General features: G+C 42.7%; 1 protein-coding gene across 5 annotated transcripts in view; it reads left to right on the top strand.

The window, feature by feature from the left end:
- Positions 1 to 19,053, top strand: part of SEPTIN9 (septin 9) — a 211,572-nt gene that overhangs the window by 179,067 nt on the left and 13,452 nt on the right. For all 5 annotated transcript variants that reach the window (XM_033139451.1, XM_033139453.1, XM_033139452.1 and 2 more), the window contains 4 exons: positions 5,688 to 5,873; positions 13,094 to 13,222; positions 13,484 to 13,565; positions 15,824 to 15,961. In XM_033139451.1, coding sequence (XP_032995342.1) covers positions 5,688 to 5,873; positions 13,094 to 13,222; positions 13,484 to 13,565; positions 15,824 to 15,961 — 535 coding nt within the window. The remainder of the gene's footprint in view (positions 1 to 5,687; positions 5,874 to 13,093; positions 13,223 to 13,483; positions 13,566 to 15,823; positions 15,962 to 19,053) is intronic.

Below are 19,053 nucleotides of genomic sequence, written 5' to 3'. Positions count from 1 at the left end.
TAAAATGTGTTTGATTTTGAAAACAAACAGGGTTTTATGGCATAAAGGCTCACTTTTAGTCAAAAGAGTTCTTTTCCCCATGAAAATCCTCATGATGTCCCACATTATAGCAACCAGACATAAACACACATGGAAGTTCCTTCTGCCTCTTGGGTGTCTGGGGTAGGGAGTTGTTTGAAATCAGTCTTGAAATCTGTTTTAAATTTCTGCATTTAGCTCGCATGTTTACAACCACTGTGGAAAGATACCTGCACAGATAGTTTCCCATGAGGATACTGGAGAATCTTGCTGAGTTTGAACCGGTGCCATGTTTTTGGTGTTTTATATATATATAATACAGCATATTTAATGTCTGCACTGACTTTCTGGAACTACTTCTGCAGAAACCTTTATCCTTCTGTTCTTTGCAGCTGGGTTTTAACAAGCAGTGGGTAAGTGTCAAATATGTTGTGAGTACAAACCCCACTTCCCCATGTTGAAGCAGAGATAAGAGAGCACCCATCTCTGTAAGGGACACGGTCTTCGATTTCATGCACATCTGTGATTTGCCCTCTCCCCAGCCTGTCAGAGGCTTAGTAACTCTAGGATATACTGTGTGATTCAAAGCTAATATATACCACATGGCAAATGTCTAATACACCAGGCCTCTTTGGCTGATTTTCAGATTGGGACAAAGTTTCAATTTGTTTCTCTAAGCTTTGTCCCTGCATATGTAACGTGTAGTCTGCAAATTAAACATATTTACTAGAGAGTAAGATCAATGAGGGTGGCTTCTCAGTAAATGTATTTTTAGGGTTGTACTGCCCTTACCTTACCTTTATTCCATCTCAAGACACCCAGTAGGTGTTTGTCTAGCTGCTTCTTATTCCAGTTTACAAGGTTTCAGAACGTCCCACCAAACTGGGTCAGGGAAAGCAGGATAGAGTCTCTTCCAATAGTAGATAGATGTGTAAATAGATGAGGTCTGGATTTTCAGAAAAGCAAAGGCTGGAAAGTAGGTACTGAGTTAGGTCTGCCATTCTTTCCTTCCCCCATGTGGAGTATTGTTGTTTTTTTAGGGCTTGTGACCAAGTGACATTTTATTTCTAAGTTGCTGTGCTAAAAATGAACTGCTGGGTTTATCTCTTGCTAGCTACACTTCTTTCTCTAAGCTGTAGCTGTATTTCTCCCCCCCCCCCCAATATTATTGGTTTTTACAATTTTAAGCACATTACATAGCAGTTATTTTTTTTCCCAAACTCCCCCCCTCCCACTGAGGGAAGCACTTATCCTTCCCCCTCTCTCACAGGAGTCATCTATTAAACATATCAAATTTAACAGACTTAACATAGATCAAATCCTTGCTTAGGTTTGGGCCTTATCCTTAGGCCAAAGATTCTTCTTTCCTCAATTTCATGTTAGTGACTTCCTCAGATCCCCCCCTGTTGAATTCATTATCTAACTTCTTTACCAGTTTTCCAAATTCATAATCCAAACAATTTTTACCTATCTCCACAAATTTTTCCACTATCTATTTGAACAAAAACATATAAAACCTAACTTAACTCCTAATATTTTATACACCTCCTCGGCTCTTAAATACTTCTGAAACTTCCTAAAATCCTTATCTAATTTTCCCTTACTTAATCTAATTTTTTGCACCTAATTTTTCCTTTTTTCAATACCCTTCCCTCCTCCGGCCTCGAAATTTTGGCTATTAATTTTTAACATATCTCCATTACATTCTAGATCCTCACAAGACCCTGGAACAGGAATGAGGAGCCTGTGACCCTCCAGATGTTGCTGGACTACAGCTCCCATCCTCACTGGCCATTAGCCGTGCTGGCTGGACTGATAGGATAAGTCCAACAACATCTGTAGGACCTCATGTTCCCTAGCTGTGCCTTGAAAGACTGTAGCCTTACTTCAGTACAAATGGCAAAACCCTCAAATAAATGGCATAAGTGCATTCAGATTTTAGGGTTGTGGCAAAGAATACTGTCATTCTTAAGTTGGACCTAAAGAACCATCCAGCCTCAAGGAGAGCAATAGCCCTTGTCCCTTGAGAGGTCCTTTTGGAACCTTGTGCGCCTTCTCTCCCCTAAGTAAAGAGGCTCCGCTGCCAGAACAGAACAGCTGGTTTTGAGATAATCTCTGTTCCCTGATCATCCTCTTTGGGTTCAGGAATATTGAAATCTTCACTGCTTCTGTCTCTTTGCCTTTGCTGAAGTACAATCTCCTGTGCTCTGTGTTTCCTGCTCTGAAACTGGTAGGTGGGTTTGCTTCTTTGTTGTGGGGGAAAGAATTAAAATTTAGTGCAGTCTCTTAATACAGGGCTAAGCAGATGTTGGGCGCCAGCAACCCTCAGTGCCAGCTAGCATGTCCAATGGTGAGGAATGACGGCAGTTGAGAGGGCTACAGGTTCCTCATTTCCTGGCTTACTACCAACATTTGAAAAAAAAAATGATTAAAGATGTGAGCAAATCATTGCACTCCTATTAGAGGCCTGCCATATGCGTGAAGTATGGTGTCTGTTTGGGAATGTGTTCCTAGCCTGTGATCCTGATAGGAGGAATGTGGAACATTCTTTAAGAGCATTGGCATCCTTAGCAGGAGCAAGTTTGACAACACACTTCTTTGTCATAACAGGAAATTCTGGCCGTTTTTCTATGCAATCAGTCACTGCTTCTGTGCAGACTTTATTCTCAAACATATGCACATTTTTGGCACACAGATATCACCCCTTGCCATAATGGATGGTGCTATATAATCCTAAATATTCAGAGTGGCCAAGTGTTCCAAAGTTCCATCAAAATATTGGGGGGGGGGAGGTGATTTGTATTTAGGGGAAAAGGCATGGAAGATGGGATCAGGACAAAACGGCCTAGCTAAAGAAACAAGCCCAGCGGTGGGGTGAGGGAAGAGATTGGACTGGGGAGAGCAATAGTTGCACCCATTGCCACTGGTCTCATGCAAACTTTCCTTAAACTTAAGATGCATTGCAATTGTTTTTAAATGTTTAGTCATGTTTATAAATAGTTTTAAATATGTGCAGCCTTTTTATATATAACACACATTGTTGGAAAGGGAAGTCTTAAATCTTTATTTCTCCGTTTTGTTTTCTTTGAATGCTGGGTGTGGGGCAGCCAAAGCAGAGCCAAGCTTGAGTCCAGCAGGATGAGCAGCCAGCATACTGTTTGCCTGTGACTGAAGGACTTTTCAGCAGAGGGCTCTCCAAAGGATGCACTGTTCCACTAGCTAGGCTCCAGAGAAGGCAGGGAAGCAAAGGGGCTCAAGCGTTGATGGAAACTGAGCCTGGGAACTTCGGGGTGCAGAGCAGATGTTCTACCTCAGGTCTATGGCCCACTCCCTGCATTTGAAGGCACTTCTTTTCCAACAAGTTGTGAACTGTCCCATGATCTTCAGATGAAGGTTGATAATACAAATTTAATAAATAATAACAATAACAAGCTTTCAGATCTGATTTTACAAGACTATAATGTTATTAGTTCTGGCTCTCTTGGTTTGCTTTTATGCTCTCTTTAGTCTTGGTATGTTGTTTGCGACGTCTATTTTGCTTTTAATGACTGAATTGCTGCTTTTGGTTTTGTATACCTTTGTTGGCTGCTTTAATTGCCTCCATTTGAGGAGGAAAATTTGGGTTATGAATTAAGTAAGCAAATAAGAATTTGTGGCCAAGTGCTTAAAGAAGACAGGGCTCCATGTTTTTGCAATACTGTAGCCTTAAAGGGGTACCAAGATGCAGGTTGTGAGATTTCTGGTCCAAGTCCCGGTTAATCTTGAAGGATACCGGTAACTTTTGGAAGCATCGGAAATTACCCGTTGCAGCCCATTTTGCTTGTGTGGCATGGTGTGGATGACCTATACCTGCCCATGCCCTGCAAATATGGAAGATATAGAGTACTGGCAAAACACTGTATTAAATGGACACAATCTATTCTGCCTCCTTCACTTTTAGGGCTCTTGTTCTGACATACTGCAGGATGTCCCAGGTGTCTTGAATGGATCTGTAAAAATGTTTTGGTGTTAGGGAGCTTTAGGGCTGCAGTTCTCTCTCTTGTCCCTCCTTTTTCTAGATGGGTTGAAATGTGGGAATGCTGGAAATGTGCTTTGTTAGTGGCTGAGGTTCAACTGTTGGATAACAAACCCTTCCTACTAATGGCAAAATACTTTCCATGTGGAATGATTCTTTCCTAGTTCTGTGCAACAATAGCAAAAAAAAATTAAGATAAAATAAATGCTTGGCTCTCCCATCCTAAAAATGCCGCTATTTCAGGAGTCATTGAAAGGCATCTTGGCGTTCTCACTCTATAATTTTTTGACCCAGGAATTTTGCCAGCAGCCCACTGCATGAGTTTGAAATGAGTTTTAGAATTACAGCGTACGTGGAGGATCTAAAGATTGTGGCTTCTCACCCAGCACCTTGCACCATCTCACACCCTAAAATGACCCTGACCATTATCTAGGTACAGATTGTCTGAGCAAGGCACGCCACATGCGAGGTTCCTACAGGAGTTAAAAACATACCTGGCTGTTCCAATAAGTAAAACAGAATGCATTGTAAGCTGCAAGGCAGGACAGGGAATAAAAACCAGGAAAGGAAAGGAGGCATGAGAAGGGAGTTTTAAAACCATGTTGTGGGTGTCTCTGAAGAGGAGACTTGTGCATAAAGAACATTTTATTAGCAGTTCTTGGATGTATATGTGTGATTACTGCATCCTGAATAATGGACTTTCAGGCCAACATGTGGAATTTGGAAAGTCACAGATTTTGAGAAGACCTCAGGTTCCATATTCACACAATTCAGAGTTTCATTTGGACTCTGCTTCCATCTGTCTCTGTATTCAGAGCAACTGAATATCTGTATATATCTGTATTCAGAGCAGTGGCGTCACAACGGGGGGTGGGGGTGGGGCCGGTGCGCCCCGGGTGCCAGGTCTGCGGGTGTGACAAGTCATCCCGCGGGGGCCGGCGCGGTGGCAAACTGCCATGTACATCACATGTGCAGTGTCACACGCATGCGCTGTACGTAGCGACGTTGCACATTCACTGTACTTAGCGGTTTGCCAGCGCCACTGCTCCAGCGCCATACGGATGGTGCCGGGATCCCTCCGTCGCTGCTACAGCCACAAGCAGAGGATCCTGGCACTGTCCGTACGGCACTGCAGTGGCAGCTACACAGCACATGTGCGGTGTCGCTACGTACGCCGCATGAATCGTACGTAGTGACACTGCAAATGCGCCCTACATAGCAACACCCACCCCGGTTGTCACGACGCCTTCCTTCGCCCCTGATTCAGAGCAACTGTTATATAGGGCTACGTTTCTTTCTCCTCTCAGGGAGACCTAGGCTTCCCTTGGTTCCATTGGAAACGAAGTCTTTTGTAGACTAGTCTCTTCCAATACTCAAGCGAATCCAGATCTGTGTGCAGGTTACTTTGGAGGCATCAGAGGTGTGCCAGTCTCATGTCAGTATAATTCCCAAGCTATCTTTACATGTGGAAAAAATCAACAATGGCATGGTTGTTGTTGTTATTAAATATCCATCTTGTCTAAAAAGCAGTAACAAATTTCCTGGTTTCTGTTCCTCGCAGCCACTAAGAAATGACCCAATGTTTTATTTATTTGTACTGTTTGGTTAAAAAGAAAGAAATAATATATTAATATTCATAATATTTTCCCTTCAGAGGCCATTCCCAGCTACCCAAGCAGCATGATGGAAGCCACTCGAGATGCTGGCATCAAGCAATCCCCACCAACGCGGACAGAGAAACCAGCTGCTGATTTTGCCTATGTTGGGATAGACGCCATCTTGGAACAGATGCGGAGGAAAGCCATGAAACAAGGGTTCGAGTTCAACATCATGGTAGTTGGTGAGTCTTCTTCCCATGTGGTTCACTGTGGCTCCCTCAAGAGAGGTGGTGATGACTACCAGCTTGGGTGGCTTTAAGTTAGGATTAGACAAATAAATGAACAAATAAATAAATAGCCTTATCCACCATTAATTTCATAAAAAATTAATACCACTTGATTGAAAAAACCCTTAAAGAGGTTTACAAAAAACATATAAAATCAGAGTAAATTTACAATACATTAAAATGTGCAAGAAATTAATATACTAAAACAGATTAAAATTCACATCAGCATTTGTAAGCATCTGGGTAAGCTGTCTAAGCAAGAACATTTTTAGCAGGCACTGAAAAGAATAGAGTGAAGACCCCTGCTCGTTATCAATTGGCAGGGAGTTCCAACATGTAGGTGCTGCCGCGGTAAACAGTTGAGTTCTTACAGATGCAGAACAGGCTAGTGGCTCTGTCCTACCCCACTGTTGGATGCAATATGTCTCTGAATACCCTTTGCTGGGAATCACAAGTGGGTAGAGAGCTGTTGTGCTTGTGGTCTCCTCATAAGCACCTGGTGTTGGCTACCGTGAGAACAGGGTTCTGGACTAGATGGGTCTTTGGTCCAGCAGGGTTCTTCTGGTGTTCTTGCGTATGCTGCAGCAGTGCCATTGGGGTAGAACCTGTTTCTTGTATGGCTTCTTAAGAGAATTATTTTTTCTGTGTATCCTTGCAACATAAGGCTTAGTAAGAGTTGGGAATTCTAAAGTTATCAGATTTGATAAATTCATTATGAAACTAATTCCGCGTGTGTTGTGGGCTGAATGTCAAGGTGACCGTGTGTTTCCTCTAATAAGCTTTTTGTCCTGACTGGAATGTCAAAAGAGCAAGAACTTGTACCTTTTAATAGTTTGACTCTTTTGCTGCAGCCAGAATAGCTGTATTGCATTTGTCGTTGATCGTTTGGGACTGCTAAATGGTACCCCTGCAGACACCCACTGGAAAAATTGCCCTATCGCCTGCTGAATTCCACAGAAACGTTGATGAATTGGTTGGGACCATCAACCTTCTCTACCTCCCCTATTCTCCTCTCCAGAAAGTCCTCTGATTTCTTCTAGTGCCCTAGCCCTTTCAGCTGGTTGGTGATGATGAGGGCGGTGTTGCTTGCTGAAGTTTTGCAAGAGATAAGTAGCCCTAGTGCTCACTGGAAGGGCAGATCCTGAAGTTGAGGCTCCAGTACTTTGGCCACCTCATGAGAAGAGAAGACTCCCTGGAAAAGACCCTGATGTTGGGGAAGATGGAGGACACAAGGAGAAGGGGACGACAGAGGATGAGATGGTTGGACAGTGTTCTCGAAGTGACTTGCATGAGTTTGGCCAAACTGCGGGAGGCAGTGGAGAATAGGGGTGCCTGGCGTGCTCTGGCCCATGGGGTCACAAAGAGTCGGACACAACTGAACGACTGAACAACAACAAAGTAGCCCTACAGAGGCTTATTTCCATTTTTAGGACTAAATGTGACCTCACTGCAGGTTCTTGGTTTACAATTGGATTCTCTGATGGTTTGGGAAGAGATGGCATGGAAGACTTGCAACAGAAGGCTGTGCTGCAAATCTGTGTGGCTTACTTAAAACACAAATTAGTGCATTCTTGGTTCCTGCTCATTGTTGTGTGTGTATGAGAGAGAGGTCTGTGTAATCACAAAGTGGGAGGTATGAGTGTTACTAGGCAAGACACCAGCTTATCCCTGACCCTTCTGAACATCTAGACACAACATTTTTGCATACACTATCTCACAGTTGATCTATGAATCCCAGGATGGAGGAAATGCCTGCTGTATTCTCTCATACTTTGAGAAAAGGGATGTGTTTTCCTTCTACCTGACAGCCACTCACTGCTCATAACTCTGGAAAAAAGGTGGGGCTCATTGCCTTTATGAAGTTCACTGGACACAGTTCTAGTATTTCTTGCTTTGTCAGATCTTCCTCTGTGATGATGTCACTCCATTTGTGCTCTATCCACAAGAGGCTTCACTTGGGAATTAAGAGGCTGTCAGTTCTGCGGGACAGTGCAGAGAAGAACGCTTTCATTTTTTCACAATCCCGGAACTCTTCTTCTGAAGTGCCAACTTCTAATTAATTGGCCGGAAGGAACAAAAAAATGACACATTATTCAAGTGCTGTAATTAGAATGACACCAGGGGGAGCTGGCATTACTTTTGAGGCTGGGCTGACTGCCTGCCAGCTGGACTGGCTTCTACAGTACAGTATATAAAAAAATTATTCTGGAATTCTGAATGAGAGAATGGGCTGGATTTATAGCATTGCCGAGTTTATGGTATTAAGCAAAAGTGGTGCATAGGTCAGAAGGGAAAGGGGGAAATCACATAATTAAGACTGACTGCCAATCAGTCTGCTTCATATACTAGCTTTCTATGTCACTGCTATTTCAAGGGATAGGAAGGAACTTAATTGCCTTTAGTTATGGCAAGCTGTGGTGAGTCAAAGATGAAGCATGTGGCCTGAATAAGATGGCTAGTAGTCCAACCCCAGGTGTGCAAAAGGACAATGTAACACGAGTCCTAATGTATGGCTGCAATGAAGCCTCAGGGAGATTTTCTCTGTATAAAAGCTAGTTCTGAGATTTAATCTATTAGTCATGCTGAACTTATTGTGTGCACACATGTGTTGTGTACATGAGAAGTCCAGCAAAATGCACAGAGATGCATCAACCTATTCTGTGCAGGTCTGCCTTTGCACATGGCTTGACTTCCTGTAGGGAGTTCCAGCTGCAGAGGAACAAGCCATGCTGTTTTGATTTGTCTGGTTATTTGTCCATCTAGCCCAATATTGTCTACTCTGACTTGCAGCAGTTCTCCAGGGTCATAAGAAGGGGTCTTTCATGTCACCAGCTACCTTGCTCTTGTTGTGGAGATGTTCCTCCTGCTGTAAGATGGAGAAGAGAGACATATCAGCTGGAAACCTCCAGAATTTATTGGTGGATCTTCAACAGCATGTAGCACCTTTGGTGTTACCCCTAGATTTGTAGGATAAGTGAATGCACACAAACGTTTATCAATTGGTTGCCTAAAGGCAAATTTTACTCAACAAAAGCAAAGTGCTAATTTTCAAACCTAAATAAAGTTTTGAACGTTGCTAAGGTTTCCTTCTCTTCTCAGGACCAAACTCAGCCCATTCACCAAGTCAATACTTGCTTCTATGTGCCTTCTTGCTAGGATTTTTTAAACAATAGGTGTGCATTCTTTGGGAGGTTTTATTACAGTTTGTATTCACAGTTTTTTAACCCATATTTAGCCCCAGCTATGGGCTAAAGATGGTAGCTGCAAACAAACTGAGGTAGTTAGATTTTATTTTGAATTAAAAGCACAGGGTTCTGTCCCAAAGTCCTCATTGAATGAATTGAATGGAAACAAATATTTGAATTTTTAAAGAGTACTTTGTTTCATCTCCTAGCAATGGCTTGGTGTGCAGGTTTGGCTGAGCCAACTCAAAACGTTTAGGAAGTGAAGCGTTCAATTTGGGATTCTTCTGTCTTTATTTGTGGTTTGATGGAGACAGAGCCAGGAATAAATCTGCTTCCCTTGTTTCTTCCGAGACCCATAAAATAGCCATTCCTGTTCACACAGCAGCTTGACTGTGCCCCTGGAAGACTGAGTTGGATTCACTCCAGTGTGTGAATTTGTGCATATGTGGATATTTTGCAGAATCAACAAAATTGCCTGCTGAATTAAAACTGCAGCATTTCCCTAGGGCTGTTATTTATTTATTTTCAGCCTTGTAAATTTACGTGCATCTGCTCTGTGGCAAATATATCTGGAGTAGATGTATACTGATCCCAGACAACTCAAGTTATCTGGGATTTCTCTTCCCTTGGTTTGCAAGCTGCCTGTCTTGCAATTCACTCTCGGGTTGGGTTGAAATATGAAAACTGGCTACTCCACACAGTCAATCTTGTGCTGTGGCTTATCCTTAGAGAAATCTCTCTGAAAGAATTAGAGTTTCACTGGCTCTTTAGGATGAATGTTTGCAGCTATCAGTTCACATGGTGGGCATATACCCTTAACACGAAAGGAACAAAGACATTATGAAGCTGAATTTATCGTAATAGATACTACGAAGGGAGTTGCTGCTGAGGAAAAGAAAAATGATTAATGCAGCTTTAAGGTTGGACAACCTTTGTTTCCTAGTCTTTCATCTCTTTTCTTTGCAACAGAAAGCCCATTCATAGTCCCTAATACAATGAATTCAGGTTCATAATGTCTTTGTCCCTTCTGCATTAAGTGTATGCCTCCCATGTGAACTGATATGCTTCGCCTTGTATGTTATCTGCTATTAGCAATTTAACAGAGGAGAATCCCACATTCTGAGGCCTTGGCTGTAGAGATCTGTAGAGTGACCTCGAAATAGGTCCCACCGATTTAAACGACTTGACTTCTGAATAGCCATGCATAGGATTGTACTGTCAGTAAATGCCTCTATTGTTCAGTAATCCCTTTGCCTTGCATCTCTTCCAACTTCCTGTCTGCTCCTAGATGAAGCCAATCCAGCAATTCTGGATTGTTTTCCCCCTTTAACAGTTAAATAAAATTCTGTCTGGTCAGCTTTAAATATCTTCATTTACATGGTTGCCTGGAAACTCAACCAGATGTTTATAATTGGGGTGTGTGTGTCCCCTCCCCATGCTTTTTTCTACAGCAGAAGGGTAGCCAATGTGGTGTTTGCCACATATTGTTGGACTCCAATTATCATCAGTTAGTCAGGAATGATGGGAGTTGCCATTCAATAAGCTTTGGAGCCCACTATGTTGAATTCTTCTATCTATTGTATATCATGATTGGTTGTTTTTTTTTAAAGCACCCCTCTAAATCTAGTGCTATGAAACAGGACATGAAAGGCCGATTGGTGCAGTAATGACAGTACTTTGGTTCATACCATTAGTTCCATATATTTGTTCCATATGGTGCTTGCATTTGTTTGTTTGTTTTTTGTAGGGTGGGTGGGTTACTCATCCCTGGTGCTAGTCCATCTGCTTCTCACCAGCCTCTTTCTTCTAATTTGCTAGCTCACATTTCCAAGCCAACCAGAGCAGCACAGGAGATCAACATTTGCCAATCCATCGCTCTGTTGATGACCCTTCTACCTATTTATTTATTTTTCATGTCATTTATAAATCGCTTCCCACGTGGCATCCCAAAGTGACTCTCAATACAATAAAAAACATATTTAGAACAATAGTACATTTAAAAAGAGTCAAAACCATCACATATATAAAAACCGTCTGAAACAACACTACATATATGAAATCTAATAGAGGTACCAACTGGGATTTTTTTTTAAAATCAGTTTAAAAGTCTTACTGAACCAAACTATTAGGTAGTCTATGGCCTCCAGATATTTTGGACTGTGTTTGTACCATAGTGACTGTAGTATAAAGCATATGGAGGGCACCAGGTTGGGGAAGTCTGCTTTAGGGAATAAGCTATGGCAGCATATTCTGATTTATTTCTTGCTTTTAGACCATGAGGATGAAATGAAGGCTGGAAGGATTGGGTAGGCATTAGGTAAACAATTTTAAAATGCCTCTGCAGGGGCCTCACATTTTGATATTTAAAAGTAGTTGCAGTGATCCCTTGTGACTGAGGGTTCTCCCCATGTAGACTAACCACTGTGAGAATCCTTTGCAACAGCCCTTATCTAAGTAAGACTTACTCAAGTGCAGGGGTCAGCAACCTTTTCCAGCCGTGGGCCAGTCCACTGTCCCTCAGACCATGTGGTGGGCTGGACTACCGGTATATATTTTTTGGGGGGGAGGGAAATGAATGAACTCCTATGCTCCACAAATAACCCAGAGATGCATTTTAAATAAAAGGATACATTCTACTCATGTAAAAACACACTGATTCCTGGACCATCCGCGGGCTGGATTGAGAAGGCGATTGGGCCGCACCCAGCCCACGGGCCTTAGGTTGCCTACCCCTGCTCAAGTGTTTCCTCCATTGCCTTTTCTTTCTTTCCTTTCCTTTCTTTCTTTACATGTTTGCCTGTTAGAAATTTGACTTGAATTTGGGACTGTGGAAGGTGACTACAGTAAATTCATTTCCAGTACCACCTATTAGTGTTTTAGTTTAATACTGGGTTATTGGTATCCATGAATAGTTTTCAGAAATATAGCCACATTCTCTGTCTCCTTTGTAGCAGCTGCATGTATAATGCAAACTGTTTGACTAAAGAAAGGAAAACAATGTGTGGCTAGATCAGAGGTCATTTGAAACCTTGAGTATGGAGGCAGGGTTTTTTTCTTCTTGACTGAGAAGAAAGCTAATTGCTCTTAGAACTGAGATGTGTTCACTTTCCCCCCTCTTCCATACATATCAAAGTGAACTCAGTGTCCACATTCTGACAGCAATGGAGCCACATGGAGTGACTGAAAAGCAAGATGGAGCTGTCAGCATGCTTTTTCTTGGTGGTGGTGGTGGTGTGTGTGTTTGTGTGGAGCCAAGGTTGGACACCAGGAATCATGGAATGCTGGGTATCTGGTTGGAAAGCAACAATTGAAGGGAAATCTCCTTGAAGCAGACCTCTTTCACTTAGCTGGGGGGGGGGGGGACCTGCTACCGGGAGAAAGGCAGACTTGAAGTGGTTCACAAGAACCTCTAGAGAACGTATTCTGAGCTTGTCAGAAAATGGGCCTGGGCCAAATTTCAGCTTTGCAAACTACAGCAATTAAAAGAAAGAAACCAAATTTGCAGCAAAAGTGAGGGGCGGAAATCAAACACATTATGAACAAATGTATTCTTTATTTTCATTTCTATTGGCTGAATGAAAGGTGACCCAATATTTGTTTCTTCATAAATTTTAGCTTCTTTTGTGCATGCTAGGGAAAATTAAAAGAAGGGAGTTGTTTAGCAAGCGAATTTGCAGATCCAGTTGAAATTCAGATTGTTTGTTTCGTACACAGCATCAAACATAACATATTCCCAAAAGCCTTTTATTGTGGGAGCAGCTGATCTTTCTCAGCCAAAGAGGGCAAAATCAACATGATTAGATTTGCTGCATCCAATAGCTGAGGCATCATTCTCTCTCTCTCTCTCTCTCTCTCTCTCTCTCTCTCTCTCTCTCTGTGTGTGTGTGTGTGTCTCAATGAACACAGTTTGAATTTGTACTGTGGGGGGTGATATAAACAGTGGAAAAAAAGAAGGGTTTTCTGATATTTGTGCCTCCTGTTGCCTTTCAGGTCAGAGTGGCCTGGGAAAATCTACTCTAATCAACACCCTCTTCAAATCCAAAATCAGTCGCAAATCTGTGCAGCCAAGTCCTGAAGAGCGCATCCCCAAGACAATTGAAATCAAGTCAATCACACATGGTGAGCTTTTCCAAGAGATCATGAGGTTGCTTTGGGGGGAGATGGGGATGTTGAAGAACAGCCAGTCAAGAGGCAGGGAAACAGGGCCAAGAGGGACCATTCAATTTGCTCACTAGGGTAAAAAATTTCTGAAACATCTGTAAGTTCTGTGACCCTTTTCAGCTCTGATGTAGATGTGTATCTGAAGTGGACCCCCCCCCCCCAATTACATTCATCCTAGGGTGATATTTTCTTGCCTACCTTCTTTGCATTCTGTTTCAGATATTGAAGAAAAGGGTGTTCGTATGAAACTCACTGTCATTGACACCCCCGGATTTGGAGACCACATCAACAATGAGAATTGGTGAGTAGCCATCAAACAAGAAGCTCTCCAGGCAACTGCTCATGGAGAGGCTGGAAGGGAGGATAAAGGGTGGGTGGGAGGCTTTTCAGTAGACTGCATTAAGCTGGCAGTTAAGGTAGTGGGGAGGATGTGCATGATTGTGTGGACTCTGTGCAGCATCACTTTAACAAGGTCTGCCTTGGTTTTTAGTTGACTGGTGCAAAAAAGTTATGTGTAAAAATGGCGCATGGAAAAATACGAGAGAGACATTGCATACACCTTTGTAAAACAAGAAAACCCTTTATTTTAAAAAAAATGAGAGTACCCCTGGACACTTTTTTAAAGAAAAAAAGCACTGAGGTATACCATAAAATTATATATCAATGGAAAGATAATTTAATGAAGAATGTAATGAAATAACTTTTATGAAGGATTATTTATTACAACAGCAGTCACAAAGAAGAAACGTGAAACACACAGAAAGAAATGAGATATACAGGTTAAATTGCTGTGTTGGCACTTTGCGATAAATAGGTGGATTTTGTGTTGCAGTTTGAGCACTTGGTCTCTAACAGGTTTGCCATCACTGCTCTTGAGGGTTCTCATAACTAGCAAATATGCTAAGACAAAGCTGTACAGGCTTGGAACTTTGCAAGTGCCTACTCTTGAGGATCATCTTCCTAATTAAGTTTCTCAGGGGACAGCTGTGATAGAATTATTCCTGTGATGCCCTGATGCATCGTTAAACAAGGGCCATATCTGTGCTCTGTGTGGCTTATATGGGTAGGGGAAATATAGTTGAAAGAATGCATAATCACATTTTTAACTACTTTGTAAGTGGAGTGTCAAATGGTGTCAACCTTCAAAAGCCAACAAAATGGCTAAACCTTCCCAAATGCAGCTAATGCAAATCAGCTTCAGATCTCATCCCTAAACCACAATTCTGCAAGCAAACAGAACAGAGGAAGGGGAGCAGAAGATCACAGGGAGAGGTGCCTCTCTAGGAACACAGAATGTTGTTTATGTTCTGCTGCAGAACAAAGGCCCCAGTGCAGAATGCACTGCTATGCATAGGAAGCGATGAGGAAATTGTGCATGTGAACCCAGGGAGCAACTGTGCTGCGCCTGAACCAGAGATAGGCTGTCTAACTGCCTCCTGATCTACTGAAGGCAATCTGTGAGAAAAGGCTAGGGAGGGAATGTGCCTCACTAGGAAACCTGCCGTACGATGATGGAAGTTGGCATGTTTGCCAGTGATCTCATGTTATTTGGGATAGCAGATCCAAAGGAGACCACTAAGAATTCCAGATTTCTTAATTGTGTGCAAAGTAGTAACATATGACATTCAATATTAGTAAGTACAAAGTAAGGAACATTAAAACAAGGAGTCAAAGTTATACATGTTTGGCAAAAGCCTTGGCTGCAGGGGTGAGAAAGGCAAATATAATGGGAGGAATCCCAACATCTTCTGATCGTTCTGTCAGTGCAAGCATTTCTGCTTGCCAGACAGAACAATCGCCTCCCCTCCCCTCACACCTTGTTCTGGGGGACGCACAGCAGGAGGAGGGAAGAAAGCGCTATTGCACTAGCAGGAGCCTTTGCACAGATCTCTGCTAGTGCACACGGTTAGTTGAATATTAGGAATGTTCAGAGAAGGGAATGGAAATAAAATAGCAACTACGTGGTTGTGTATCTTTTCCCAGGATTGGGAAAAGTTTGTGGATTTTGAAACTATTATTTTACAGTGGAAAAGATAGCTTCTCTTGAGATGCTGAATGGTTCTTGTTTCTGTCAAAGTCTCTTTTTGATCAGGTTTTAGATTTGCTTTTTCTTCTTACATGCCAAATGCCAACACTGATCATTCCATGGATTTTTGCCTTGACAAAGAGACACAGGCTGTCATGTGGTGGAAGATGCTTCAGTCCCCTTCCAGTTCTTATGTATTTGAATTCTGAGCTCTGGTATTCAGAAAATGGTCTCAGAGCTCTCCAAGTCGTGTGGAACCTGGAACATACTACCACACACATGTAACTCCTGCTCCAGGGTGATCATGGATTTCACCCAGAGCATGAAGAAGATTCCATTTAAAGTATATGGATTTGGGTCAGGCCCCTTCCAGTCCTACACTAACCCCTTCCCCATTTCAGTCCTCACATGATTTCATTGGTACTTGTTTCCATGTAAGTGCATTTAGCAGCATGCAAAGATGGTGCAAAGATTCTGAATAATTTTGCATAGACATTCTTTTATTTCATACATGGCATTTCCCCTTTGCACAGTTGGCAACCCATTATGAAGTTCATCAATGATCAATATGAGAAGTACCTCCAGGAAGAGCTTAATATTAACCGGAAGAAGCGGATACCAGATACCAGAGTCCACTGCTGTATATACTTCATCCCTGCCACCGGTCACTCGTACGTATCCTCCTTTTGGACTGCACCACCTCCCTGTCTCCAAGAGGAGCAGAGCAAATAAATCTCATGCCCCAGATTCTAGATATTTACTTGTCTGCTACTGCCACTCCCCCCCCCAACACACTTTTTTTGTCTCAAGATTGGTTTCTTATGCTGAACTTTCTCAAACAGGGGTTCCTTTTGCAGCTCATGAGTCGGAATATTCATAGGGTGTAACGGTTAGAATATTGGGCTGTCTTGAGAGCCAGGTTCAATCCTTACTCACCCAAAAGTTTGCAATGTGACCTTAAGCCTGTCACTGTTTCTCAAGGTAACCTACCTCATAGGGGGAAAAGAGGGGGGTACACCATCAACCAGAGCTTTCCAAACTCTGTGTCACAATGTTAGTGTGTAGGTGTGTTGTGCGAATGCTCCCAGGGCTGGAAGGGATTTAGTTTAACCTCCAATTTGCTTGTAAAACTGAATTACTGTGTCATGAAATGATGCATGTCTAAAAAGTGTGTCACCAACATGAAAGGTTTGGAAAGCTCTGCCATAAAACCTGGCAAATACTAACCTTTGGAGGAAGGAAGGGCAGGATAAAAAAAAAAATAGGGATCATGAATGAAGACCAAATTCCACCAGTTGGTCCTGAGTCTTAATGTGAATCAAGAACATGGCAAACACTGGCAATAGTCAGTCCCTGGGGCTTCAAACAGGCCTTAAAACCCTGTTAGCACTATTTTGAGACACCCTTGTGCTCACACTCCTTTTCTGTTAGGGCTCTGCGATAGGTGCTGATTCCCAGCGTGTAAAGGACCTGCTCCACACACAAACCCTCACTGGGAGCCAGTGTGTGATTCTACATTTTTCTTTCCCACGTATGTAGCCACTGAAACATTAGACTGCCCGTCTAATGGCGCCCCGCAGTTTGCCCCTCACCCTGCTGCTTGCATGGTAATCGGTGCCTAGAAGTCTGCCTCATGTATTCCCCTTCTCCCAGGAACATGTGTTTCCAATATAGGAAATGGTTTTGAAGCTATGAGACACCCCATCACTGGCTTTCATGTCCCTGAAATTGCTTTTGGCTACAAGTAGTGTGATACCCCTGCTGGAGGTTAGAACTAGGTGTTCCCTTGGCAGCGGCCACAAACGGCTTGTTTTTGGGCTGTTGGTTTTCTTCGCCAATGTCAAAATGGATGTCTTCGGGGGTGGTTTTAATTATTGTGTGGGTTTTTTATCGTTTTCAGTTGAGGACACAGACCTAGGGATGGGTGAGAACGTGTTTCTGAATGAACTTGAGTTGCAGCCTAGCTGGCAGGTTATGAATGGGGGGTAGGGGTCAGGAGCAGAGGAAAAACCTTAGTGAGGTACAGTAAAAAATAAAAAGCACACAGAGAACTGATAGTTCTCAGTGCACTAGAACTTCTTTAGCATGGCGTATCATCCCACTTCAGTGGCTGCAGTTTGGTGACTGAAACTAGTTGTAACAAGGCTTTGAACAATGGGAATGATAGTACATCTCACTTTCCCTTAACCTGCCTGCTTCATTATAATGGGATACTAATTTGGCACAGTCTGCTTGATACCCAATATAATTCTATATTCCTGTGGGTTCAGAAGGGTGTATGTGTGTGTGTGTTTGTAGGCAGAAGACTCAGCCTGCATTTAGACATGTCTTCGTTCTTTACAATCCTGCTCCCCCCCACTCCTTCCTCAAGAGACCCAAAGCTGCTTCTGTTACGTTTTAGTCATACAGAGGTGTGTGTTGCTTGCATGTGTGTGTTTCACTGCTAGCCTATCCACGTCTGCCATGTTGTGAAATCTGTTCATAACTGGGGGAATTAGAAGCTTGCTCCTCTCCACCTGTACCAGGGATGGGCCTCCAATTGATGTGCACCATATGCAAAATCTATAGCTGGAATAGCTCAGTCAGTAGAGCATGAGACTCTTAATCTCAGGGTTGTGAGTTCAAGCCCCATGTGGGGTAAAAGATTCATGCACTGCACAGGGTTGGACTAGATGACCCTCGCAGTTCCTTCCAACTCTGTGAGTCTATGAAATGCATACTTAACTTATCCTGTTAATGGCAGCACTGTGGTGCAACTGGATCCTCTATTTGCTGTCAGTTTGTTCTTGGTTGGTAAATGTCATAGATGCTCCTGCACAGGGGTTGCTCACTAATCTGTGAAGTTTTTTGGCAGACACCTAATGATGATTGGGCCGCTTGCCATATTCCTTTAGTTTGGAGTGTGAGAAGTGCATTTATTCATATTAAGAGACACATGGCCATGGTTATGCTGCATAATCCATAACCCAACACCATACGCAGACTCCACTGGATCTCACACTTCAAAAACTAAAAGCTTATAGCCCTCAGAGTTGTGGAGAGCAGCATGGAAATATCTGAGCAATATCATGAAATATGTGATTCATGATGATGTCCATGAACTAGGGGGGATTTTCATGGGTCTTCCCTAGTCAGGAAACCACTGCAGGGAGAGAAGTGGTGTGGATGGTAGGTTATAGCCACAAAGGCATGCAGGCTTCCAGATACACAAAAGCCCCCAAACATGCCAATAAGCTCAAAATATGTCTTTGGTTTCTCCGTTCTAATTAAGCCACCCGTGGGTTTTGGCACCATCTCTCTGCAATGCATGCATTTTTCACACGCTGCCTGTATTAGCATATTATACATCAAACTACAGTGCCTTTGAGACACGAGGCCAGCTTGCAATGAGCACTGCTTTCTGGGATGATGGAATTTGGATTAAATTCAATTCAGCTGAAGTCTTTTTCTTTCTTTTTTTTTGCAATAGTCATAAATATTTATCATATACTGAGACAGGCGAGAACCAGGAAAGCTCAGAGTGGCTTTTATGAGCCTTTTGAATCCCTTGCTCCAGTCTGTAAGCCAGAGCTATTGTCCCATCCCATTACAGCCCTAGTTTGATGGATTGCCTGCCCCTATTTCAGAACCGTCTACCAGCATTTGTGAATGCTTCTGCTCGTTTTTAGCTTGTTCCAAAGTAGAACTTCTGTGTAAATCATCTGATGACTTCCCTGTCCTCTTGTAGCTGAGCTGTGCATCTGTGTTTCACATATATCAGGAC

The sequence above is a fragment of the Lacerta agilis genome, chromosome 2 (genome assembly GCF_009819535.1).
Source record: "Lacerta agilis isolate rLacAgi1 chromosome 2, rLacAgi1.pri, whole genome shotgun sequence".
Taxonomy (NCBI): domain Eukaryota; kingdom Metazoa; phylum Chordata; class Lepidosauria; order Squamata; family Lacertidae; genus Lacerta; species Lacerta agilis.
Note: the sequence above shows the minus strand (reverse complement) of the source record. Positions and strands in the feature narration are given on the sequence as shown.